The sequence below is a fragment of the Octopus sinensis genome, linkage group LG21 (assembly GCF_006345805.1).
Source record: "Octopus sinensis linkage group LG21, ASM634580v1, whole genome shotgun sequence".
NCBI lineage: Eukaryota > Metazoa > Mollusca > Cephalopoda > Octopoda > Octopodidae > Octopus > Octopus sinensis.
The window spans coordinates 24,777,358-24,804,169 of record NC_043017.1 but is presented as its reverse complement, the minus strand read 5'-3'; the positions used below and the strand labels follow the sequence as shown (position 1 = coordinate 24,804,169).

At 40.7% G+C, this 26,812-nt stretch overlaps 1 protein-coding gene across 1 annotated transcript in view; it reads left to right on the top strand.

The window, feature by feature from the left end:
* LOC115222818 (zinc finger protein 271-like) overlaps positions 1–24,141 on the top strand; it is a 66,767-nt gene extending 42,626 nt beyond the window's left edge. Inside the window, exons 9-10 of the mRNA XM_036511775.1 lie at positions 22,318–22,758; positions 24,122–24,141. Of these exons, the coding sequence (XP_036367668.1) occupies positions 22,318–22,758; positions 24,122–24,141 (461 nt within the window). The remainder of the gene's footprint in view (positions 1–22,317; positions 22,759–24,121) is intronic.
* The last annotated feature ends 2,671 nt before the right edge of the window (positions 24,142–26,812 follow it).

The following is a 26,812-nucleotide window of genomic DNA, read 5'->3' as shown; positions in this document are numbered from 1 at the left end:
GACACAAATATATTAAAATGAAAGAGAAGCCATATCACTGTGGTATCTGTAGACACAAAAAAACATGCTATAACAATATGATAAGGGTATTCTAACAATATATTTGATATATGACTACAACTAAAGTAGATTCATTTACAAGTAAATGGATGGATGTGTGGATGGTAGTCTCTCGTATTCCCAAAAAGTTTTTTTGCTGCAGAAACTGCACAAATAATTTGTTTATACTGATGCCAGCGCTGCCTCGACTGGCTCCAGTGCCGGTGGCACATAAAAAGCACCATCCAAACGTGGCCAATGCCAGCGCCGCCTTGGCTGGCTTCCGTGCCGGTGGCACGTTAAAGGCACCAACTGATCATGGCCGATGCCAGACTCCCCTGGCACCTGTGCAGGTGGCACGTAAGGAGCACCCACTACACTCGCGGAGTGGTTGGCGTTAGGAAGGGCATCCAGCTGTAGAAACTCTGCCAGATCAGACTTGAGCCTGGTGCAGCCCCTGGCTTCTCAGACCCCGGTCGAACCGTCCAACCCATGCTAGCGTGGAAAACGGACGTTAAACGATGATGATGATGATGATGATCAAATGTATGTGCTGTATATTAGCTGACTCCGTCTGCCAAATTGAGATTGACTGAACAGTAGCACGATGTGTTACACATCATGTATGAAAGTTATCGCAGAACAATGTCAGATGAAGCTTTGCTCCAGAACACACAGCAACACCATAACCTCCAAGCTACGTATCCTCCACAAATAAATAAACTTCAAATATTATATTATTGTTTTGTTATTTTATTTTCATATGAAAGTATTGTTTCTTGATTTTTTTCTCTGAGTTTAAATAATATTCCTTAAGAAATATTATACTAATACAATGATGGTTATAATGTTAGTGCCAAAAGAAAACAAATATTATAGCACTATTATTCTGCAGATAGCCAATAGATTGTTTATACAAGAGCTCTACAAGTGATAGTATATTAAAAGCAGTATTTCTGAGAGGAAGAATATTGGTAACAGAGAAGGGGGGGGGGGGCAGGTAGGTAGGTGTTTCTTCCTTTATAGACATTCATATGTGCATTTTGTGTCTTGTGTATCTGATTATAAATACAAAGAAAATAAGAATGAAAAAAAATTTCACTCTGAAAATCCTGTTTTTTAGGATTTTCTTTTTAAAGTCTATTTGTGTGCACAGGAAGATCCTTAGAGATATTAGATAATTTTTGTTACTCTTTCTGTAAGTTATCAGGTTAGTGCCATGAGTGAACTGCAACTGAAATATGCAATTTATATGTGTAATGTGTACACTCTATCAAGCCATTAGCTTGCTGCAGATCACACCACAAAGTCAGAGCATCATCTCAAAGACAACAAACACAGATATATATATATATATGTACAATGGGCTTCTGTCTACCAAGTCCACTCACATGGCTTCAGTTGGCCTAAAGCTATGGTAGAAGACACTTACTCAAGGTGCCACACATTGAACCTGGAGCCATGTGGTTGGGAAGCAAACTTCTTACCACACAGAATACTTTTCAAATGGTGTAGATTAAAATCGTATTGCAAAATGCATGAGGAAAAAATAAAAGACTACATGGGTGTGCATTGATACATATTTATTTCTTTACTACCCACAAGGGGCTAAACACAGAGAGGACAAACAAGGACAGACAAACGGATTCAGTCCATTACATCGACCCCAGTGCATAACTGGTACTTAATTTATCGACCCCAGAAGGATGAAAAGCAAAGTCGACCTCGGCGGAATTTGAACTCAGAACGTAACGGCAGACGAAATACAGCTAAGCATTTCGCCTGGGGTGCTAACGTTTCTGCCAGCTCGCCGCCTTAATAAATATATATTTCTTTATTGCCCACAAGGGGCTAAACACGGAGAGGACAAACGGATTCAGTCCATTACATTGACCCCACGTTAACTGGTACTTAATTTATCGACCCCGAAAGGATGAAAGGCAAAGTCGACCTCGGCGGGATTTGAACTCAGAACGTAACGGCAGACGAAATACAGCTAAGCATTTCGCCCGGTGTGCTAACGTTTCTGCCAGCTCGCCGGCTTGATACATACTGACATACATCACAACTGTCTTCAACATTTCAAGTTTCATTTTGTATCAATATTAGTGATATGTGTTACTATGCATGTGTGCATGCCCACTTTTTTCCCCCCACATCTAATTCCAATATAATCATAATTTACACTAAAGTGAACTAGTAGAAAATTTCATTGAAAAATCCATATTTTTACAAAAGCTATAAAGAAAGAAATTCTGGGGGAAGGGGACACGTACATGAGAGTCACGAACCTTTCTTCTAGCCAAGTGATTTTTGATGCTACAGTCCCCTACTATAATGAGGCACTAGCTGCTAGCTATATGCTAGGCCCTAACACCCACAGAAGGAAGAACGGCAGAAATATAATTTTGTTTGCCCCGCTCCTTCTCCGTCAACATAGAAATGTGTGTAGTTAGGATATTCCTTAGGGTAGCAGATATGGACATATTCATACGGCACAGAATGTTTTTACCTCAATGGACGTCATTGATTCGTTGAAATTGAAGAAGAAAAACAACAAATATCTTACAAACTATAGAATTTTCTCAATAAAGCCAAGAGAAAAAGATGTTTTATAAACACATTCTACCAGTATACAAAGTTTAAAATTTCTTAGTTACCTAGAAATTATGTTTAAAAACTGCCATTCAAACTGAAAACATCTGTTATCAGTGAAGTATAGAGTTCGCATGAGACTCGTTGACGTAATTTTAATAACACATCTACATGTTTATGTAGGTAGGGATACATATTCAACAGACACAACCGAAGGGTTTCTTGTAGCTGCGCCCCTAATATTAAGAACATTCAAGGCCATGAACGGAGGTGGGATGCTCGTTCAGGCACCACAACAGAAGCCCAGTGGGAGGTCATTGTGAAACCAAGGGAGTCATCTATGAAGCTGAGGTGGTAGGAGCGACAGCCATGGCTTTTTTCAATGACAACTACACTAGCAGGAATGGCAGTATCGATAACAACCTGTACAGAAATAGCAGCAGCACCATTGCCAATGATAACAACGATAACAGTGACAACATCAGCTACTGCAATAGCACCGATAACACCATAGTGCCAACAACAGGACTCGTGGTCGTAAGAACGCAGTTTCGATTCCCAGACTGGGCACAATGTGAGTGTTTATTGAGCAAGAACACCTAAGCTCCACGAGGCTCCGGCGGCGGGGGTTGAACCCTGCTGTACTCTTTCACCACAACTTTCTCTCACTCTTTCTTCCTACTTCTGCCACAAAGCAGAGGAACCATGGTGTAACCCAATATGGTGTGGTAAACTTTCAGACCCTAGTCTAGATTGCAAATCCTCTGTACCCCAGGATGGTTCAGTTCTCCACCCGTTAAAAGCTATCCTTTACGATTTACGGAATGAGGATAACAACGTAGCTTTCGCGTCCGTGCAACCGCCAGTCTATCGCGTGCGGTGGGTGAATCTTCAAGTTGCCGCACGCATTCTTCGTAGCTTAGAGTAGGCTCGAATTAGAGATTATTCTTTGTGGCTAATGGCGTGAGTCTTGATTGGAAGAAGACAACAGCACTGCCACCGATGATGTCCCCTACCCCAGGATTGACAGCATCCGCACCAATACCAACATTAGCTTCAGCAACAACATCAGCATCAACAAAAATATCCTAAGGCCTCTTGCAGTATTTTTCCAACCATAGATCCTCATTCAAGATCCCAGAGAGGAGATACGCTACGTCATTAGCCATCCATTTTTGGCAATTGAAAATGAAGAAACTCTACACGTAATACGGAAGATTCCAGAAAATCCAGGCCACTACATCAATGGGATCAAACGTTGTAAGCTGTGCATAGCCGAACAGACGAGGATATTAAAAGACTCCCTCGACCCATGGAACATCCTTAACTCCTGGACAGAAGCTTATGAACCCTGCTTGCACTTCAGGAAATTCCTTCTAACATCCTCGGACCTACAAACCAACAGGTTCAATTACGGATCGCGGTCAAAGGGAAACAATCCCTCGTAGTTGAAATAACGAAGTCTTTTCCTCCCCCATTTTCAAGAGATATATATTTCTTTATTGCCTACAAGGGGCTAAACACAGAGAGGACAGACAAGGACAGACAAACGGATTAAGTCGATTATATCGATCCCAGTGCGTAACTGGTACTTATTTAATCGACCCCGAAAGGATGAAAGGCAAAGTCGACCACGGCGGAATTTGAACTCAGAACGTAACAGCAGACGAAATACGGTCACGCATTTCGCCCGGCAGATTCAATTATGGATCGCGGTCAAAGGGAGACAATCCCTTGTAGTTGACATAACGAAGTCTCCCCCCCCCCCATTTTCTACAGATATCATAGACCAACGAGTTTAGGGTCTGAAGAAATACTGTAAAGCTTACCGCTTTATGGACGTGAAACCCTGCGTAACCCCACAGACCGACGATATTCTATATACCCTGCTGCTCTATAACTTAGAATGTGCTTCTTTTCCGGATTTATGATTTACCGACGATATATATATATATATATATATATATATATATATATATATATATATACATATATATATAAGCCACACACACACATATACATGTATGTGCGTTTTGTTTATATAACACTAGCAGTATCGCCCGGCGTTGCTCGGGTTTGTAAGGGAAATAACTATATAAGCATTTTTAGAGAGTTATAGCAAAAAAATGCATTAAAAATGGAAAAAAAATTATGGTAATTTTTTTTTTAATCGTTGACTCATCGTAGACATTTTTAGAGAGTTACCTCCCTTATATAATAGCGAAAAAATGCATTAAAATGGAAAAAATGATGGTAATTTTTTTTTTAAATCGTAGACTCATCGTAGACGCGCGCTAATACCCAGAAGGGCTCGATATGAATCACGACTATAAGATACCCGGTTTTGGTTAAACTGCACCGCAAAATGTGGGAGTAGTTAGGAATCTAAATCGTAGGAGACAGACACACAACTTGACTTTTATATATAAAGATTTGTGCAACAACTAAAACATTCGGTTGTGCAAATTTTTGCACAGGAAACCTGCCCTGTGTGGCGGTTTTTGCCGTTTTTGTGGATCTGTTTCAGCTTTTTTAGCGATTTCTGTTTTGGCGACTTCAAGCCATGAAGTCGTTGTTCTAAAAGAACGCCGGTCACCTTGACAACGCTTTACGACGTTGATTTCCCTACCCTGCCTTCCCCACAGCTTCACGAGGGAGGGAAGAAGGGGAGGAGCTACACAGGTGCAGGTGCGAGCATGAACGCCAACGCCGCCACCGACACACGAAAAAATTGTAAGAACCCAGACGACAGCTTCAGCCACCTACCACCACCACCACCACCACGACCAACACCATCACCACTACCACCACCACCACCACTACGCCCATGACCGTCACCACCACCATCACGAAGACCACCACGACCACGACCACCAACACCAACAACAACACCACCACCACCACCACCACGACCACCACCACACCACCACCACGACCACCACCACCACACCACCACCACCACACCACCACCACGACCACCACCACCACCACCACTACGCCCATGACCATCACCACCACCATCACGAAGACCACCACGACCACGACCACCAACACCAACAACAACAACACCACGACCACCACCACGACCACCATCACCACTACCAGCACCACCGCTGCCACTACCACCGCCTCCACCACCACCATACTATTACCTCTGCTGTCTCCTTTTCGCTACTAAATCCATTACCATATTTCACAAGTACCATCGCCATACAATATTGCCTTCAAAAGTTTGTGTTTGGATAATATTTTTTAAGTAAAAGTTGTGCAACAACTAAAACATTCGGTTGTGCAAATTATTTGCACGGGAAACCTTCCCCGTGTGGCGTGTTTCCCGATTTTGTAGAATTTGCTTTCGGGCTTTCTTAGCCATTTCTGTTTTGGTGTCTTCAAGCCATGAAGTCGTTGTTCTAAAAGAACGCTGGTCTCCTTGACAACGCTTTACGACGTTGATTTCCTTACACTCCCTTCCCCACAGCTTCACGAGGGAGGGAAGAAGGGGGAGAAGCAACACAGGTGCAGGTGTGAGCCCTTTATTTAAAAAATATGCGTTAAAATGGAAAAAAATTATGGTAAATTATTTTTAAAATCGTAGACTCATCGTAGACGCGCGCTAATACCCAGACGGGCTCGATATGAATCACGACTATTATAAGATACCCGAATTTGGTTAAACTGCACCGCAAAATGTGGGAGTAGTTAGGAATCTAAATCGTAGGAGACAGACACTCACACAACTTCACTTTTATATATATAGATATATACACACATATACACTCAACTGCGCGAATAAATACACACACACACGTGTATATTCCACGTGTAATAATATCCATCATACGATGTTTTGATATATGGAGTAACTTTACATTAGAAAGTGGAACGTACAAATTCCAGTATTTCAGACCGATTTATGGTCCTAGCAGACAAAATGCATCCTCGGGGATGGTGAGGGAGATTGCGCTGCAACAGCCACTTCGATTCACGGCGCTCGCACTTCGGAGGGTCATCTCTCCCGCCACAGGCCTTACCATGAACCTGGCAGGGAGCGACCGATACTTTGACAGTTTGCTTTTCTTAGCCTGACGAACAATGGAGACTGGACTTGTAGCTGAATATAGCAAGTTGCTGCTTGTGTCACAGCAAGTGGAATCCCAGATGAGGCGACCTACCGTCACGGAACGGGGAAAACTGTTATACCTATTTCTTTACTACCCACAAGGGGCGAAACACGGAGAGGACAAACAAAGACAGACAAACGGATAAAGTCGATTATATCGATCCCAGTGCGTAACTGGTACTTATTTAATCGACCCCCGAAAGGATGAAAGGCAAAGTCGACCTCGGCGGAATTTGATCTCAGAACGTGGCGATTACACGAAATACGTATTTCTTTATTACCCACAAGGGGCTAAACATACAGTGGACAAACGAGGACAGACATACGTATTAAGTCGTTTACATCGACCCCAGTGCGTAACTGCTACTTAATTTATCGATCCCGAAAGGATGAAAGACGAAGGTGAATTTGAACTCAGAACGTAACGGCAGACGATAGACGGCTACGCATTTCGCCCGGCAGATTCAATTACGGATCGCGGTCAAAGGGAGACAATCCCTTGTAGTTGACAACGAAGTCTTTTCCTCACCCATTTTCTAGAGATACCTATTTCTTTACTACCCACAAGGGGCGAAACACAGAGGGGACAAACAAGGACAGACAAACGGATTAAGTCGATTATATCGACCCGAGTGCGTAACCTGTACTTATTTAATCGACCCCCGAACGGATGAAAGGCAAAGTCAACCTTGGCGGAATTTGAACTCAGAACGTAACGGCAGACGAAATACTTATTTCTTTATTACCTACAAGGGACTAAACAAGGACAGACACGGGTATTAAGTCGATTACATCGACCTCAGTGCGTAACTGGTGCTTAACTTATCGACCCCGAAAGGATGAAAGGCAAAGTCGACCTCGGCGGAATTTGAACTCAGAACGTAACGGCAGACGAAAGACGGCTACGCATTTCGCCCGGCAGATTCAATTACGGATCGCGGTCAAAGGGAGACAATCGCATTTCGCCCGGCGTGCTACCGAGAGGACTTTCTCCGTGACTCCAGTCTAAAGACGAGAAAGTGAAAGCTTCCCCCTGACATTTCACACTGCGCATGTGCAACGGGACGTCAATTTCCGCCACTGTCTTGGAACCACTTTTCCAAAACAAGTCTTTTTATTTCGAAAGAAATCATAATTTACTGACAGAAAAGTCCTCATATTTATCCAGTATATTATAGTACATATATATGACTGCCGTCACTGACTTCTTAGTAATCACTGTGATTAATTCGAGGTATTTTCTAAGTGTTTTTCTCTTCATCTTCATTAATATAACTTTAGGTGAATCTGACGAATTACGGCGTAAATTCGAAGATATTGGGTCTGGTGGATAATTTTTGACGACTCCTACATTATTACTTCGTTCAATTAATACTTTTTCTTTCTTCTTAAGCCTGTCTTTACCTAAATGGGGTTTATTTCTCTTCCGTAGTGCACATTCTTTGACAATGGAAGTATTGTTAATTCTTAAATTAATAATAATAAAAACATTGTGTACAGTGCTCGGGTGCACTACAACTCATCTAAAGTGTATATATAATCAGGTGTAGTTTCGGCGGATTTCGGAAAGCATGAGGGCCTTAAAGGATGCAGTGTCATGGCAGTCAACAACTGACGCAGGCAGTTTATTCCATGCTTCAGCAACTCTGAGCGTGAAAAAATGTTTCCGAAAGTCATGGAAACATTTAACTGCGAAACATTGTTACATCGTCAGATTGCGTCGCTAATTTCGTTTCGAAACGAGCACGAAATATTGTTTAGTTAAAGAGAAAATTTCGATTTGAAAACACCTGTATTAAGGGAATAAAAAATACAATATAGTAACTTATATTTGTTTAATGAAAAAAATAACGTTAAAGAAAACAAGTGAAGATGGAATAAGGTATAGGATTTAGGGGAAATAACGGATCTTGTATGTCTGCAACGACGTTCTGCTCTGAAATAACCCGAAGTTAAACAGTAATCGACCGACAACGAAGGACCTCCCTGGAAAGAAGGCTCCGTCTCCACTATTCTATGGCTTAACATAAATAATCTGATAGGGTTACTGTTAGCTGTGAAGTATAGAGTTCGCATGAGACTCTTTGACGTAATTTTAATAACAAATCTAAAGTTCAAATGTCGACATCAATCTTTATGTTAGCATTTTACATTTAAAGTTTCGGCTGTGTGGTAAGTAGCTTGCTTACCAACCACATGGTTCCTGGTCCAGTCCCACTGCGTGGCACCTTGGGCAAGTGTCTTCTACTATAGCCTCGGGCCGACCAAAGCCTTGTGAGTGGATTTGGTAGACGGAAACTGAAAGAAGCCCGTCGTATATATGTATATATATATGTGTGTGTGCGTGTATGTTTGGTTGTCTGTGTTTGTCCCCCTAGCATTGCTTGACAACCGATGCTGGTGTGTTTATGTCCCCCTTACTTAGCGGTTCGGCAAAAGAGACCGATAGAATAAGTACTGGGCTTACAAAGAATAAGTCCCGGGGTCGCGGTGCTCCAGCATGGCCGCAGTCAACTGACTGAAACAAGTAAAAGAGTAACATAAAAACGTGGTAAATTTTCCATCATTAATCATCATCATTGTTCGACCGTGGTCGAGACAATGGAATTTACCATGCTACGCCAGACTTCACGGTCCATCATAGCATTACGGAGGTCCTGTTGCTGGATGCCTGTATCCCTGGAGATTACATCAGGGTAGGAGAGTGTGCATCCTCCAGTATCGCGAGTAGATGGCTTCCAGAGGAGAAGAGTAGAAATTGCTTCGTTTTCAGCTCTACAGCAATGTCCAGCAAACTGGACTCTCCTACCTTTCACAAAAGATGACACAGGTGGTAGTTTCCCATATATTTGTACGTCCATCCCTCTCTCTCTTTCGGAGAGGCACAAGCACCTACACGCACATGTACACACACGGCAGTAACTTCCGCCTGCCGAATTCAATCACAAAGTTTTGGTCAGGTCGGGGCTATAGCAGAAGACACCTACCCAAAGTGCCACGCAGTGGGACTGAACCCGAAACCATGTAGCTAGGAAGCAAGCTCCCTAACCACACAGTCATGCCCAAACCAATTTTTAAGTATCCCTTCTATCTTATACCGTTTCCCTATTCTTTCAGAAATATCAAAGACGAAGTTGTCAGAGGAGAATAATTATGGAAAATGAACTCTGTGAGAAACCAGTTCAAATTAAAACAGAGTTTGAAAGCCCTGGTTTTCCCGATGAGATGTTGGAAGAGATAAAAGACACACCATACTCCTGTGATGTTTCTAGTAAATCGTTTTCTGAAAGTGGTCACTTAGATATTCACAAATGTGTTCATACAGGCGAGAAACAACACCACTGTGATATCTGTGGTAAATCATTCTCTTGCAAAAGTCAGCTACTTAGGCACGAACGTATCCATACACAAGAGACAGCATTTCACTGTGATGTTTGTGGTAAAACATTTTCTAAAAGCCATACATTGAATACTCATAAATGTATTCGCTCGGAACAGAAGCTACACCAATGTGATATCTGTGGTAAATCATTCTCTTGCAAAAGTCAGCTATTTAGGCACGAACGTATCCATACACAAGAGACAACATTTCACTGTGATGTTTGTGGTAAAACATTTTCTAAAAGCCATACATTGAATACTCACAAATGTATTCGCTCAGAACAGAAGCTACACCAATGTGATATCTGTGATAAATTTTTTTCTAAAAGTGGTAACTTGAATTCTCACAAACGTGTTCATACAGGAGAGAAACCATATCATTGTGACATTTGTGGTAAATCATTTACTACGAGTGGTGCCTTGAGCACTCACAGACTTATTCATACAGGAAGGAAACCATACCACTGTGAAACTTGTGGTAAATCATTCTCAGTTCCAAGCAAACTAACAAGACACGTATATATTCATACTGGAGAAAAACCATATTGCTGTGATTTCTGTGGCAAATCATTCTCTCAAAATGTTGACTTAAGCAAGCACATACGGGTTCACACAGGGGAAAAGCCATATCACTGTGATATCTGTGGTAAATCTTGCTCTACAAGCAGTGACTTGATTAAACATAAGCGTGTTCATACAGAAGAAAAACCATTTCTCTGTGATATCTGTGGTAAATCCTATTCCTTAAGCAGTCATTTAAATACTCACAAACGTATCCATACAGGAGAGACACTATTTCACTGTGATGTCTGTGGCAAATCATTTTCTAGAGGTGGGATCTTAAATGCTCACAAACGTATTCATACAGGTGAGAAGCCGTATCATTGTGATGTCTGTGATAGATCATTTTCTACGAGTAGTTCCTTAAATGCTCACAAACGTTTTCATACAGGTGAAAAACCATATCACTGTGATATTTGTGGTAAATCATTCTCTGAAAATAGTAACTTAAATGCTCACAAACGTATTCATACAGGAGAGAAACCATATAATTGTGATATCTGTGGTAAATCATTCTCTCACAGAAGTGCTTTTAACAATCACAAACATATTCATATTGCAGAAAAGTAGTTTCTCTGATCATCATCATCGTTTAGCGTCCGCTTTCCATGCTGGCATGGGTTGGACGGTTCAACTGGGGTCTGGGAAGCCAGTAGGCTGCACCAGGCCCAGTCAAATCTGGCAATGTTTCTATGGCTGGATGCCCTTCCTAAAGCCAACCACTCCATGAGTGTAGTGGGTGCTTTTTACGTGCCACCGGCACAGGTGCCAGGCGAGGCTGGCAAACCGCCATGATCGGATGGCGCTTTTTACGTGCCACCGGCACGGAGGCCAAGCAAGGCTGGCAACGGCCACGATCAGATGGTGTTTTTCACGTGCCACCGACACAGAGGCCAGTCGGAGCGGCGCTGGCAACGGCTACGTTGGGATGGTTCTCTTATGTGCCACCGCCACTGGTATCACAGTCTGTGACAAATCTTTCTCGAGCAATTTGCAGTTAAGTAGATAGACACATCTTCATAGAGACGAGTAACCATTATCAACAAGATATTTTTGTCTACTCCTCTGGAAATGGGTGGCTTAATGTGATTCACACTTATTTATAGAGACGCCTGATATTTGAAGTAAGTCAGTTTCTGTAAATAGTGACAAAACAAGACAGCAACATTATGTGAGAAAGAAGCTAATATCACAGTGAAGTCTGTGGATACAGGAGCAAACTAAAGTATTGTGATAATGGTATTGTAACATGTATTGCTCATGAATCCATGGTATGATCCTCATAAAGTGAGTATTAATTGAGGAAAAGAGATGTCAAAGGAAGGCCATGAATGCTTCCATAAATAAACGTTGCTTATTCTATATGCAATACATGCAACATGTATATTAGCGTTATAGTTCAAACACAGACAACCTGATTTGAAAAGATCAACTTATGCACTTAATTGAAAAGAAGCCTTATTTCTCTGTCTCTCTTCCCCTCCTCTTTGCTTTTCTTTCTCTTTCTTATCCTTCCTATCTTTTTCTCTTTCTCCCTCTCTCCAAGAAACGAAATTTCTCCTCTTATAAGCAAAAAACAAAACCCTCTTTTCGATTTATGTAAAAGGAGGAAGAATTTTTCTGTGCATTATCTTGAAGAGTTTGAACACATGAAAATGATAATAAAGAATTATTCAAAATTCTGCCTCCTTCTTCTTATACAATATCTGTACACCACTTCAGACACTCTGTTCATATCTCTTTTCTCTCTTTTACTTGTTTCAGTCATTTGACTGGGGCCATGCTGGAGCACCGCCTTTAGTCGAGCAACTTGACCCCGGGACTTATTCTTTGTAAGCCCAGTACTTATTCTATCGTCTCTTTTGCCGAACCGCTAAGTGACGGGGACGTAAACACACCAGCATCGGTTGTCAAGCAATGCTAGGGGGACAAACACAGACACACAAACATATACATACATATATATACATATATACGACGGGCTTCTTTCAGTTTCCATCTACCAAATCCACTCACAAGGCATTGGTTGGCCCGAAGCTATAGCAGAAGACACTTGCCCAAAATGCCACGCATATAGAATACGAGGGATTTTGTTCACTTGTGATCTAAATGAATAGGTATGCTGGATAAGTGCTATAGTGGATCAACCATTAGGTTCCAAGATCACAGCTAAGACTGGATCTAGGGATCCACGTTAGGGTTCTGTGATAGCATGTACATACTATATTAGAGAAAAAAATCAGAACCATGGCAGAATGAGTATCTCAGGTCATTTAATCCTTTCATTACTGTATTTATTTTGAGATGCTCTGCGTTTCTTTCAATTACTCTAAACATAACAAAGAATTTAATAAAATAACTTAGTTATCATTCAGCTAGTGTTAGGAACATAAATTTTAACTAAGGTTTGGTGGAAGATTTTAATTCAAAACTTATGAAAACAAGACATTTGTAATCAGAGCTAGGGCCGGTTTCAGCCAGGTTGGTAACGAAAGGGTTAAAATAATTTAATTAGAGTAAGGTGAATTTGAAGTCTTACAGACGTTTCTGGGATAACCCGAGTGGTTGCTTAGTATGTCTGTGCACTAGGTATTCCATCATCAGAGACAGGGTATGAATATTTTAGACAGGGAAAATTTACAGTTTACATGGAATAGAATTCACAGTTTATAAGGAACTAAGTAGTAAATAGAAGAATATAGGCCGGAGAATAATGTTCACAACTCATCTTTTTCCAGAGGATATGGATGTTGGTCGGTACTCCTATAAAAACCTGTACCATGATGGAAGTATTGACCAACATCCAGATCCTCTGGAAAAACATGAGTTGTGAACATTATTCTCCTGCTTATACTCTTCTATTTTACTACTTTATTCCTTATAAACTGTAAATTTTCCTCATCTAAAATATTCGTGCCCTGTCTCTGATTACAGAATACCACTTCAAATTCACCTTACCCTAATTAAAATTATTCTAAATGACTTTAGATACTAGTTCTGCCTTGGTTTTGATTTTTCTTCTAATATAATCTCTTAATTTCTTTCCATGCTAGCATGGGTTGGACGGTTCGACCGGGGATCTGGGAAGCCAGAAGGCTGCACCAGGCTCCAGTCTGATCTGACAGAGTTTCTACAGCTGGATGCCCTTCCTAACGCCAACAACTCCGTGAGTGTAGTGAGTGCTTTTTACGTGCCACCTGCACAGGTGCCAGGCGAGGCTGGCAACGGCCACGATCGGATTGGTGCATTTTACGTGCCACCGGCACGGAAGCCAGTCAAGGCAGCGCTGGCATCAGCTAATATATATTTATATATGTACACACACATACTTCCACCTTCCATGCTGGTATGGGTTGGATGATTTGACAGGAGCCTGCACCAAGCTTCTGTGTCTCTTTTGGTATGGTTTTTACAGCTGGATGCCCTTCCTAACACCAGCCAGCCACCCGCCTGAGTGGACAGAATGCATTCATCATCATCATCGTTTAACGTCCGTTTTCCATGCTAGCATGGGTTGGACGGTTTTGACTGAGGGCTAGCGAACCAGATGGCTGCACCAGGCTCCAGTCTTGATCTGGCAGACTTTCTACAGCTGGATGCCCTTCCTAACGCCAACCACTCCGAGAGTGTAGTGAGTGCTTTTTACGTGCCACCTGCACGGGGGGCCAGTCAGGCGGTACTGGCAATGACCTCGCTCGAATCTTTTTACACGTGCCACCGACACAGGTGCCAGTGAAGCGACGTTGGTAACGATCACGCTCGAATGGTGCCCTTTTACGTGCCACGGGTACGGAAGCCAGTTAGCTGCTCTGGCAACGATGACGCTCGGATGGTGTTCTTGGCACCCTACTAGTACAGAACACCATCCGAGTGTCATCGTTGCCAGAGCGGCCAACGGGCTTCTTATATATATATATATATATATATATATATATATATATATATATATATATATATACACACACACACAAGAAGTTTTGAGACTTTTGAAGAGAACAGTAACTTGCAATTCATTGTAATTTTAGTATCGTACAAGGGGAGGCAACTCTTCTTTTCCACTCTGGCTTTTTTTTTTTAATTCGGTTTTCAGTTCCAAACAGACCAAGACTGTATTTACCTCTATCAGTAAAGATGTTATGTACCTCAAGCCACCATCTCTGAACAGTGTTTTCTATATTGCCCAGTGCAATAGTAGACATGAAACAAACGGTAGCTTTCTGACTGGTTATATGCCATAACCAAGGATATACTACCTTGAGTATACAAATGCATGTATGAAGGGGTACTGAAAATTCCTGGCTTTATGGGTATCATAAAAGGCCTGGTTGGAGGCCCAACCTTCCAAGTTCTTATACAGGGCTTAGAAAAACTGAAAAACCACTGCAATAAGTGTAAATATGAGAGGAGAATATGATGAATATAATTATATAACCAACTGATCCGCTTGTATTTTCTTTTACCCAGAGCCAGGAACTTTTCAGCATTCCCTCGTAAGTGTGTGAAAGGCTATGCTACTATGAGAGACTATTGAATCAGGAGAATGGAAAGGAGTTTTTCCTTTGTGAACCCCCCAAAAAAGGGACCGTCTATCCTACATGAGAGTAGTATGATACATAAAGCTATTAAAGCTGTGCCGACAGGAAAACTGGTAAACAGGAGTTACTGCTGAGATGCTTTGACTATGTGGTAGAGTAAGATATCGTCTTGTCACCTGTATAGTCAATTGGCCTGTTGAAGAGGGCTCATTTCCAGTGACTGGTGTAGTGGCATTATAGTCCGTTGTGACTAGGGTAAGGGAGATGCCTAAGGAAGAAGTAATTATAGAGACATTGAATTATTGGATCAGGTGATAAAAGTTACAGAGAGAGTTAGATTTGTATCTCACTCCTTATATAAAGTAAGTAGAAAATTAACATGTGGAATTATATATTCTATATACAGAATTCCGAATATAATTAATCAGGCTAGTTGAAATGCAGTTTGGCCTTGTGCCAGGGAGAAGCACTACTGATGCTATTGTCATAGGCAACTGCAAGAGAAGTATCTAGTTAAGAAGAAGCAGTTGTACTTGGCATTTGTTTGAGAAAGCCTTCAACAGAGTACCTTGCTCTGTGATGTGGTCTCTGAGGAAACTAGGGATTGACTAATGACTCAGTTCTCAGCATTTTCGTATTCATCATCCTCCAGGACATTAGTTGGTAATTTAAGACCGGCAGCTTATGGAAGCTACTATATGTTGATGATCTTGCTCATAGGGCAGAATCTGTAACTGAACTAAAAAGAATTCTAGGTTTGGAGGCAAGAATTGGAATCAGTAAGTTTTAAAGTTAACAAAGACCAAGATTCTAGTAAGTAGAAAACAGATAGGACCCTACCCACTTTCAGTAAATAGCACCAGTCAATGTGTAGGCAGGATTTCATTCAGTGTACCCATTGCAAGCTATTGATACAAGAGGTACAGTGGTGTCACAGGAAGGTTAACAGAGGAAGTAATGTTTGTGTGTGGAAGATGAACAGGAGCAGTAAAGTCTATAGACACATGGGAAATTAGTGTGGAGCAACTCTTTGTATTCTGAACCACAGTTTTACCAGATGTCCTAGGGTGCTTGGAAGAAGGCTGACACAGGTGGAGTCGTGGCAAGATCCTTGCAGAAATCGTCTGCCAATAAGCACCAGTCAGTACCAACAAAGAGTATCAAATTATTACAGGAAGGTAACAAAGCTCCCAAGATGAAGGCAATGGTAGGGGGCTTGTTTTCTGTTTTGCTTTTAGCTTCAGAGTAGGAGATGCAAGTGGACCTGAAGGGCAGACTTGTCTTCCTAGAGGAGATAGTGGTAACATCACTCAGACCAGGCATATTCTTGCTCTCCAGGAGTACAAAAACAATTATCATGGTCACACTCTCTGTATCCTGGGAGGACAGACACAATACTTCCTACTAGGTAAAGAAAAACTAAATATCAGGACTCAGTTGATTTGGCCCTTTTCAAGGGGATAGGAATGTAGTCTCATTCCCCCATTGAAGTCAGCTTCTGCTGCTTTTTAGCTTGGTCAGTGTGCTGTTTCCTACAGAAGAACACTGGAATGCAGACAAGTGAAGAAAGCTATGGAGATAGCACAACTAAAACAAGCTCAAGGTGGCTACAGTTGATGAGAGACTGCAAGTGGAAAACTTCTACAGAAGAAGATTAGTTCTGTCATCGCTGTCTAACCCAGGCGAAGCATACAGGCTAAAGAGTGAAACGGTAATGACCCTGAGATACCTGCTGATGATATGGAACGGTTTCCATTACTGTGATGGAATCAGAATAGCTTATGCAGTTTCTGTGGAGTGAAAAGCATTTGCCTTATATATACATATATCATCATCGTTTAACGTCCGTTTCCATGCTAGCGTGGGTTGGACAGTTTGACTGGGGTCTGGGAAGCCAGGAAGCTGCACCAGGCTCCCGTCTGATCTGGCAGTGTTTCTACAGCTGGATGCCCTTCCTAATGCCAACCACTCCATGAGTGTAGTGGATGTTTTTTACGTGCCACCGGCACAGAGGCCTGAGGAGGCTGGCATCGGCCACGATCGGTTGGTGCTTTTTACGTGCCACCGGCACGGAAGCCAGTCAAGGCGGCGCTGGCATCAGCCACGTTCGGATGGTGTTTTTTACATGCCACCGGCACAAGACCTCCTTCGGTCATAAATGATCAAGGGATTGCACCTAGAAAGTTACCCACCGAGGCACAAGTCTGCGCAAGGTTGTTTGTGGAAGACCAGCAGTCGCCCATGCATACCAACCTTCCCTCTCCGTGCCACCGATGTTATCCAAGGGAAAGGCAAAAGTTGATACAGCTTGGCAATAGCGACGTCGCAATTCATTTCTACAACTGAGTGAACTGGAACAACGCGAAATAAAGTGTCTTGCTAAAGAGCCCAACACACAGCCCGCTCCGAGAATCGAGATCACTACACGCGCGCGCACACACATGCGTACCTCATTTTCACATGAGCAGACGCTACTTTCAATTCACATTTCACACAGCGCATGTGCAACCGGATATAATCTCCCGCCACCACCTTGAACTATTCTCCTCTCGTGTTGACATTGATATCACTTCTGAAAACAATCATTTAACTTCGAAAGAAATCTGAATTTATTGACGGTAAAGTACTCATATTTATACCGTACATGTATCTGTTTACTAACAACCTAGATCACTATCAATTACTAAATAATTACTGTGATCTATACGAGATATTTGTTCTTAATGTTCTCTTCATTCAATCGTTTTCTATTCTTTTCACTTTCATTAATCTAACTTTTGGTAAATGTGAAGAATTACGGCGTAATTTCGAAGATATGAGGAATGTATAAAGCATGACGTTTTACTTGAAACGAAATGGAAACATTGTTTACTACAGTCATCATATTGCAGTGATGACAAACAAGTCTATAATTTCTGATACAGTTATGCATTAATGCATCTTAAAATTAATATATATCTCCCTTCCATCTATCTATCCGCTCAGTCGAAGTCGACTCTCGGTTACTCGTTGGATGAGTGTCCTCCAGTCAGTTCTATCCTGGGCCGCTTCTTTCAGATTGGCTATGTCCATTCCGGTATCACTCTTGATGGTGTCAAGCCAGCGGGTTCTTGGTCGGCCTCTTCCTCTCTTGCCACTGACCATTCCGTGCATGATGTCCTTCTCCAGGGATTTTCTCCGCATATGACCGAAATATGCCAATCTATGCTTGGTGATCCTAGCTTCTAGCGACATTTTCGACCTTATCTGGTTAAGAACTTCTCCATTGGTGAGCCTCGCTGTCCCTCTCTTGCCACTGACCATTCCGAGCATGATGTCCTTCTCCGGGGATTTTCTCCGCATAATATGACCAAAATATGCCAATCTATGCTTGGTGATCCTAGCTTCTAGCGACATTTTCGGCCTGATCTGCTTAAGAACTTCTCCATTGGTGATCCTCGCTGTCCATGGAATCCGTAAAAGTCTTCTCCAACACCAAAGCTCGAATGCATTAATTCTCTTCTGGTCAGCTTTCTTTAGTGTCCAGGTCTCGCATCCATATGTTGCTCCCTTACTCTTTACTCTTTTACTTGTTTCAGTCATTTGACTGCGGCCATGCTGGAGCACCACCTTTTAGTCGAGCAAATCGACCCCGGGACTTATTCTTTGTAAGCCCAGTACTTATTCTATCGGTCTGTTTTGCCGAACCGCTAAGTGACGGGGATGTAAACACACCAGCATCGGTTGTCAAGCAATGCTAGGGGGACAAACACAGACACACAAACACACACATACATATATATATATATACATATATACGACGGGCTTCTTTTCAGTTTCCGTCTACCAAATCCACTCACAAGGCATTGGTCGGCCCGGGGCTATAGCAGAAGACACTTGCCCAAGATGCCACGCAGTGGGACTGAACCCGGAACCATGTGGTTGGTTAGCAAGCTACTTACCACACCTATATTTAAATAATTACTTGTTACCTAAATTGTTTTCTGTCTCCCGTAATACACATTCTTTTACAATACAGTTATTACTAACTCTTAAACGTTCGTCGTTACGTGGTAAAATTGTTTTTTTCCTGATTTCTTTTCAAAATGGAAACGAAATAATGTTTATTCTGAAGAGTAAATATTTTCATTTCAAAAGCACGTGTATTGCGAAGATGGAAAATACGTTAAAGCAACTTACACGTTTTTGATTTATAAACAGAGTTAAAGGAAATCGTAAGTGCAGATTGAATAATTTGTATGATTTAGGAGAAATAACGGATATTGTTATGTCTGCAACGATGTTCTGCTCAGTGAGACCTGACCTGGGGTTAAAGAATAATCGCCTGACAATGAACTACCCTCCTGGGTAAAATTACAGAGTAACACCCGCACGATTTTCACAAAGAAAAAAAAAAATCGGATTTTTTGCGTGGAATCAAGAACCCTGACCTCGTAATATGCTGCAACTCCCATATTTTGGTTCGGAATTGGTCCGGAAGGGGGGCAGCCCCTCTCCCCGGAATTTTCACTAAATTCGTATTTTTTGCGTGGAATCAAGTACTCTGACCTCCTTACTCTAATATGCTGCAAATCCCTTATTTTGGTTCGGAAAAGGGGGTGGCGAATTGGATTTTTTTTTTTTTTTTTTCGTTGAATGAATTCCTGTGACATGCTAACATAACCCATCCCGACAAGGTAGAAAACCCTTTTTGCGGTTCGAAATATGGAGTGGGGTGAGCTGGAAGCCTCAGAAGTTTCGCCCACTTGCAACATTTTACAGAAATAAAATTTCCTGGGTGTGAATTACATGGTTCGTTATTAAACATGTATAGAAATTGTGTATATTTGGTGTATATATATATATATATATACATATATATAATAGCGTGTGTGTAGACAGGTAAAATGTAGACATATATATAGATATATAATTATTTCTTTTTTTTAACACAAACCCCCGTTTTCGGTTACGGAGAATACGAATCTGCTAGGGTTTGAGGGTTAGGTTTAGGGGATAGGGAAAATGTCAATTTTTGAATGGTGGTGGTGGAGGGCAAATTTCAAAATGCCAATTTTTGGCAAAAGCAAAAATAAAAATAAAAAATTTGGGAGGAAGTCTTTCCAATAGCGTGCACGTGTATATAGACAGGTAAAAATTTACTTACCTCTTTGCTATCAAAAAGATGGATCCATTCTGAACAAAATCCACTCTAAACTAGCTAGTTCAATTGAGTGTTTTACGAGAAAAAAAAACCTCGTTCGCGCCCAGTTGTAGGTGGAGGCGAAGTGGGGAGACAGATGAACGATGTCTCATTCTCTGCTATATATATATAATGAGCCATTTCTTAAACATACACGATATAGTCTATAAATTTGGGATGTTTTTGAAAGATAATATATTTTATCATCAGAATATATATACATTCTCACACTACAATTAAGATATATTTATTTTAAATCGTTCATCTTTTTCCCTCCACCTCCACACGCAAAAATTAGTTTGGGCGCGGAAAATTTTTGTTTAAAGCCCTATGTCCACTATTTTATAGTTTTGCATAAATAATGATAGCGCTGCTGTAGTCTGTGATATATAGACCTCTCGTGAGGTTGTTTGATGTAATTTTAATAACAAATTTAAAGTTCAGATGACGACGTAAATGTTTATATTAAGTTTTTTCAATATGAAAATGTAACAAATTTTCCATCATTGAATCTACTTTTAAGTATCCCTCCATCTTATACCGTTTCTCTATTATTTCAGAAATATCAGATGACGTGGGCATAAAAGTATTGCTTACTTCAAATGTGTGGTCGATATTTATCATCTTTTAAAAAGGAAGTTGTTCCACAGAATGGATATCATTCTGTTTCTATAAATTTGTGATGGAATTAGTGGAGAATGTTTGTTGTGATTTGAGATCATTTGCAAAATTCTTCTACTTCTGTGCCTGGAATATCTTCAGGAGTTGGTTGTTTTGTAATTAACCATGGAGAAATTTTCACAGGAGTTTGCAATATCTTCAGCCATCAATAAAAATCACGTTTTATGGAATTATAGCAGTAGAAATAATTGTTAAGAAAATACAGGAGAAACAAAGTTGCCAAAGAGGAATAATTATGGAAAATGAATTCTGTGAGGAGTCAGTTCAAATTAAAACAGAAACTGAAAGCATTGATTATCCTAATGATATGCAGAAAGAGAGAGAAGGAACATCATATACCTGTGATATCTGTAAAAAGTTATTCACTCATAAAAGCCACCTAACTGATCACAAACGTATTCATGCAGGAGAAAAACCATATCGTTGTGATATCTGTGGTAAACCATTCTCTGCAAGTGGTGCCTTAAACACTCACAAACGCATTCACACAGGAGAGACACCATATCACTGTGATATCTGTGGTAAATCCTTTTCTGTAAATGGTAACTTAAATGCTCACAAACGTATTCATACAGGAAAGAAACCTTATCATTGTGATACCTGCGGCAAATCATTTTTTGACAGTCACACTTTAAATAATCACAAACATATTCATACAAGAGAGAAACCATATCACTGTGATATTTGTGGTAAATCCTTCCCAGATAAAAGTAAATTAAGGAGACACATATACATTCATACAGGAGAAAAACCCTATTGCTGTAACATCTGTGGTAAATCATTCTGTCAAAATGTTGACTTAAATAAGCACATACGAATTCATACAGGGGAAAAGCCATTTCAGTGTGATATTTGTGGTAAATCTTGTTCTAGAAGCAGTGACTTGATTATACATAAGCGTGTTCATACAGGAGAAAAACCGTATCACTGTGATATCTGTGGTAAATCTTTCTCTGGAAGTAGTGCCTTACATATACACCGGCGTATTCATACAGGAGAGACTCCATATCACTGTGATATTTGTGGTAAATCGTTTTCTGAAGGTGGTACTTTAACTAAGCATAAACGTGTTCATACTGGGGAGAAACCATATCACTGTGATATCTGTGGTAAAACATTCTCCAATAGGGGAAATATAAATGGACACAAACGTATCCATACAGGAGAAAAACCATACAAATGTGATATTTGTGGTCAGTCATTCTCTGGGAACAGATATTTAACTGAACACAAACGTCTCCATACAGGAGAAAAGCCATTTCACTGTGATATCTGTGGTCAATCATTCTCTGTCAATAGACATTTAACCAAACACAAATGCATCCATTCGGGAGAAAAGTCATATCAGTGTGACATCTGTGAGAAATCATTCTCTACCAATAGATACTTAACTAAACACAAATATATTCATACAGGAGAGGGACCAAATCCTCGTGACTTTTGTAACAAATCATTTTCCTATGGTAAAGCTTTAATTATACACAAACACATTAATACAAGTGAGAAACTATATCAGTGTGATATCTGCGGTAAATCATTTTCTCAACAATATTTAACTATACACAAACGCACTCATACAGGTGAGAAGCCATATCTCTGTGTTATCTGTGGGAAATCTTTCTCTCAAAACGTTCATTTAACTCTACACAAACGCACTCATACAGGTGAGAAGCCTTATCACTGTGACATATGTGGAAAATCTTTCTCTCAAAGAAGTACCTTGTCAAATCACAAATATGTTCACAGAGCAGAAAAGCTCTACCTGTGTGACACCTGTGGGAAATCATTCTCCAGAAGTTTTCAACTGACTAGACACAAGCGTCTTCATACAGAGGAGTAGCACACAAGACAAAATGCTTAGTGGTATTTCATCTACCTTGGTGTTCTGGTTCAAATTCTGCCATGCTTGACTTCCATCCTTTCAGTGTACCAGCCAAGTACTGGACTTCATGAAATCAAACTGTTCCCCTCCCACAAAATGTCAGGCCTTGCACATAGAGTCAAAAGGATATATTCTGGCAATTCCATCTCTGGAAATGGGTGGCTTCACATCACTCACACTGATTTATAGAGAAGAGAAGCCACTTCAAGGTATTTCTGATAAATGACTTTCTGCTGGAAGTCACTAAATAAGACAGAAACACATTAAAATGAGAGAGAAGCAGAAGATAAACAGAACACTAAGTATCCAAAGAATAGTCCCTTCATCATCATCATCATCATCATCATCATTTACCCTCAGTTTTTCATGCTGGCATGGGTTGGACAGCTTGACAGGAGTGGCAAACCAGAAGACTGCACCAAGTTCCACTATCTACACACACACACATACACTTGTTTTTGTTTACATCTCCCAAACCAACTCACGTGACTTTGCTCGGCTGGAGCTATTGTAAAAGACACTTGGTGATGGTGCCAAGCTTGGGACTAAATCCAAGAACACGGTTCAGAAGCGAGCTTCTCAACCAGATGACTATGTCTGTGCCTTTTCCTCTACACACACACACACACACACACACACATACACATATATTTATCATCATCATTTCAGCAACCACTTTTCCATGCTTGCATGGCTCAGAGGAGCATATGTCAGGACACGGGTCTCTATGGCTGGAAGGACTTCCTATTGTCCACTGCAGTTCTTTCCAAGCGAGGTAATAATTTTCTATTCTGTTAAATAACAAATAACTTGAGAGAACCTAAAACAAACGACACTGTATGGATGGGCTTTTTGTTTACAGTGATGGTGCAACGTGTTAAGACATATTAAGAAGCGTGGACAATACTTTCACAGTGGACTGCAAGCAAACCAGCTCCATCAGAGAAGCCAGTGTTCACAATCAGCAAACATACATAAAAACAAAGGCAATATTATAAATGCATGCACTTCTGTATCTTATCTTTAATGTCAATTTTTCCATGCTTTTATGGGTCAGATAGAATTTATAGAGGCAGCTTTCTATCCCTTCTGTTGCTTACTCACCTGTTTACAAGCATTTTTTTTTTCCGTTTCTGCTTCCTCAGGTGGAGACATTTACAAGTAAAGAAACCCCAAGAAATTGTTTTGTTTTTTGTTTGTTTAAATTTTTATTTCATTTTTTTTTTTTATTTGGTGCAGCCATCTGGTTCGCCAGTCCTCAGTCAAATCGTCCAACCCATGCTAGCATGGAAAGCGGACGTTAAACGATGATGACAATGATAATGATATGAAACTATTGCTTCTGTTCGGTTTTTTTTTCTCTCTCTCCAAGTTGATAGTCTTTAACCCTTTAGCATTCACATAATTCTATCAAATGTAATGCTTATTTTTTTTCTCATTATTCAATTAATCAGCTTTATTTTGTAGCTTTGAGATTTTGATGAGGTAACTGTTAATTTTTAGAATGATATTGTGAGGTTGGTGTGAGAGGCTAGATCAAGCCAGTTTGAACAGAAAGCAGATGGAATATTTTAATATAATATATATAATGAAATTATTGTATACAGTGCTCAGGTGCACCACAACTTGTCAGAAAGTGCATATAGAGTATATGCAGTAATGTACAAATGTCTGGAAAGCGAACAATGCATGAGTCAGATACATGCTTGTGTGTGTATGGAGGGGAGAAAATCAGGTGTAGTGTTGGCGAATCTCAGAAAGCATGGAAGTTTTGAAGGATGCACTGCTCCGACAACTAACAACTGATGCTGGCAGTTTGTTCCATGCTTCAGCAACTCTCAGCGTGAAAAAATGTTTCCTAAAGTCATGGGAGCTGTGCTGTTTTCTGACTTTGTAAATATGTCCACAGGTGTTAGATGGGTGGAGTTTGAAAAGGTGCTCAGAGTTATTGTTTGTACGATGGTTGATAATTTTATGGGTGTCTGCCAAGTCAGCTGCCAGACATCAGAGTTTCAATGTGTCCATGCCCAGGGAAGTACGGCGTTCAGAATATGGCAAATGCCTGATGGAGGGTATTCCTTTGGTTGCACATCGCTGAATGGCTTCCAGATGATTGATATCCTGGGCAAGATAGGGGTTCCAGACTGGTGATGCAAATTCCAGGTGAGGTCTTACCATAGCTATATAAAGCTGCAGATAGATAGCCGGAGAACGGCTCACAAAGGATTTGGTGAGTGATGCCAAGACACCCTCAGCCTTCTTGACAATTTTAGCGATGTGTTTTGTCCAACGCAAATCACTGTCGACAATAACACCCAGGCTGGATATGGCCAGTTTAAATGCTAAAGGGTTAAATAATACTCATTTAGAAATATTATACAAATGTAATGATGGTTATTGTGTTACTGCCAAAAGAAAACAAATATTACAGCAATATTACAATACAGATTATTTAGATAGAGAAAGGCAATGAATGATTTATGCAAGAGCTATAAGAATGATAGATGCATTATTAATAGGAAAATTAGGGCGGCAAGCTGGCTGAATTGTTAGTATGCCAGGCAGAATATTTAGTGGCATTTTATCCATCTTCACATTCTGAATTTCTGGCCATGTGCCAATATTTGAAACCATTATTAACAACTATATTTCTGGGAAGAAGGGAAGGCTGATAGTTAGGTAGTTGTTTCTATGTTTGAATAATAATATCTGTATATGATATCCTGTGTATCATCTGAATTACAAATGCAAAAAAAAAAATGGAATAACAAAAATGAATATATAAATTATTTCATTAAACAATTGCTGAAAAGAATGTTTTTCAGAATTTTTTTTTAACCTTTTTTGCATTCAGATTATTCTCTCAAATGTCATGCTTACTTTTATTTATCCATATTGTTTCGAATTAATCATGCATTATCTTGTGGCTTCAAAATTATAACAATGTCATTTCAAGAATAACTTTGTCCAGAAAGCTGTGGAAGGCTGGATCTGGCCAGTTTGGACACGAAACAGGTTTGGGCTGGATCTGGCCAGTTTGAACACGAAACAGGTTTGGGCTGGATATGGCCGGTTTAAATGCTAAAGGATTAAAGCCTGGTACTTATGTATATGTAAGGGTAAAGGGTAAAGACCCCCTTCAGTCACAAATGACTATGGGATTGCACGTTGAAAGCTCCGCTCTGAGGCACAAGTCCAGGCAAGATTGTTTATGGAAAACTAGCAGTCACCCATGCATATCAGCCCCCACACCTCTCCATGCCACTGATGTTGTCCAAAGGAAAGGCAGAGGCTGATACAGCTTGGCACCAGTGATGTCGCAACTCATTTCTACAGCTGAGTGAACTGGAGCAACTTGAAATAAAGTGTGCTGCTCAAGAACATAACACACAGTCCAGTCCACGAATTGAACTTACTACCTCATGATTGTGATCCCAATGCTGTAACCACTGAGCTATATATGTGTATATTATACACTCACAAACGAATGTATGCATATAGCATATTTGTATAAGTGCATCTGTGTATAATTAACCCTATCATTAAATCACCTGCTTTTCATCCCCTGAGAACACTAATTCCTGCTTGGATCTGCTCACATTGGACTTAATGAAATCAATGTGCCTGTGACAAACCTCCCCAACAATTAATCTTACACTAGTCACTGCATTCCCCCCCCTTTCTATCACCCACTCTCCTTTTCCACTCCTGCAAGCTTACCTTAACACAATCTGCCCCTAACAAATCTCTCCCCCACAACATCTTCCTAACACTCAATCCCCTGTCCACTCTGGTCAAATTGTCCAACCCATGCCAGCAAAGAAAGCCGATGTTAA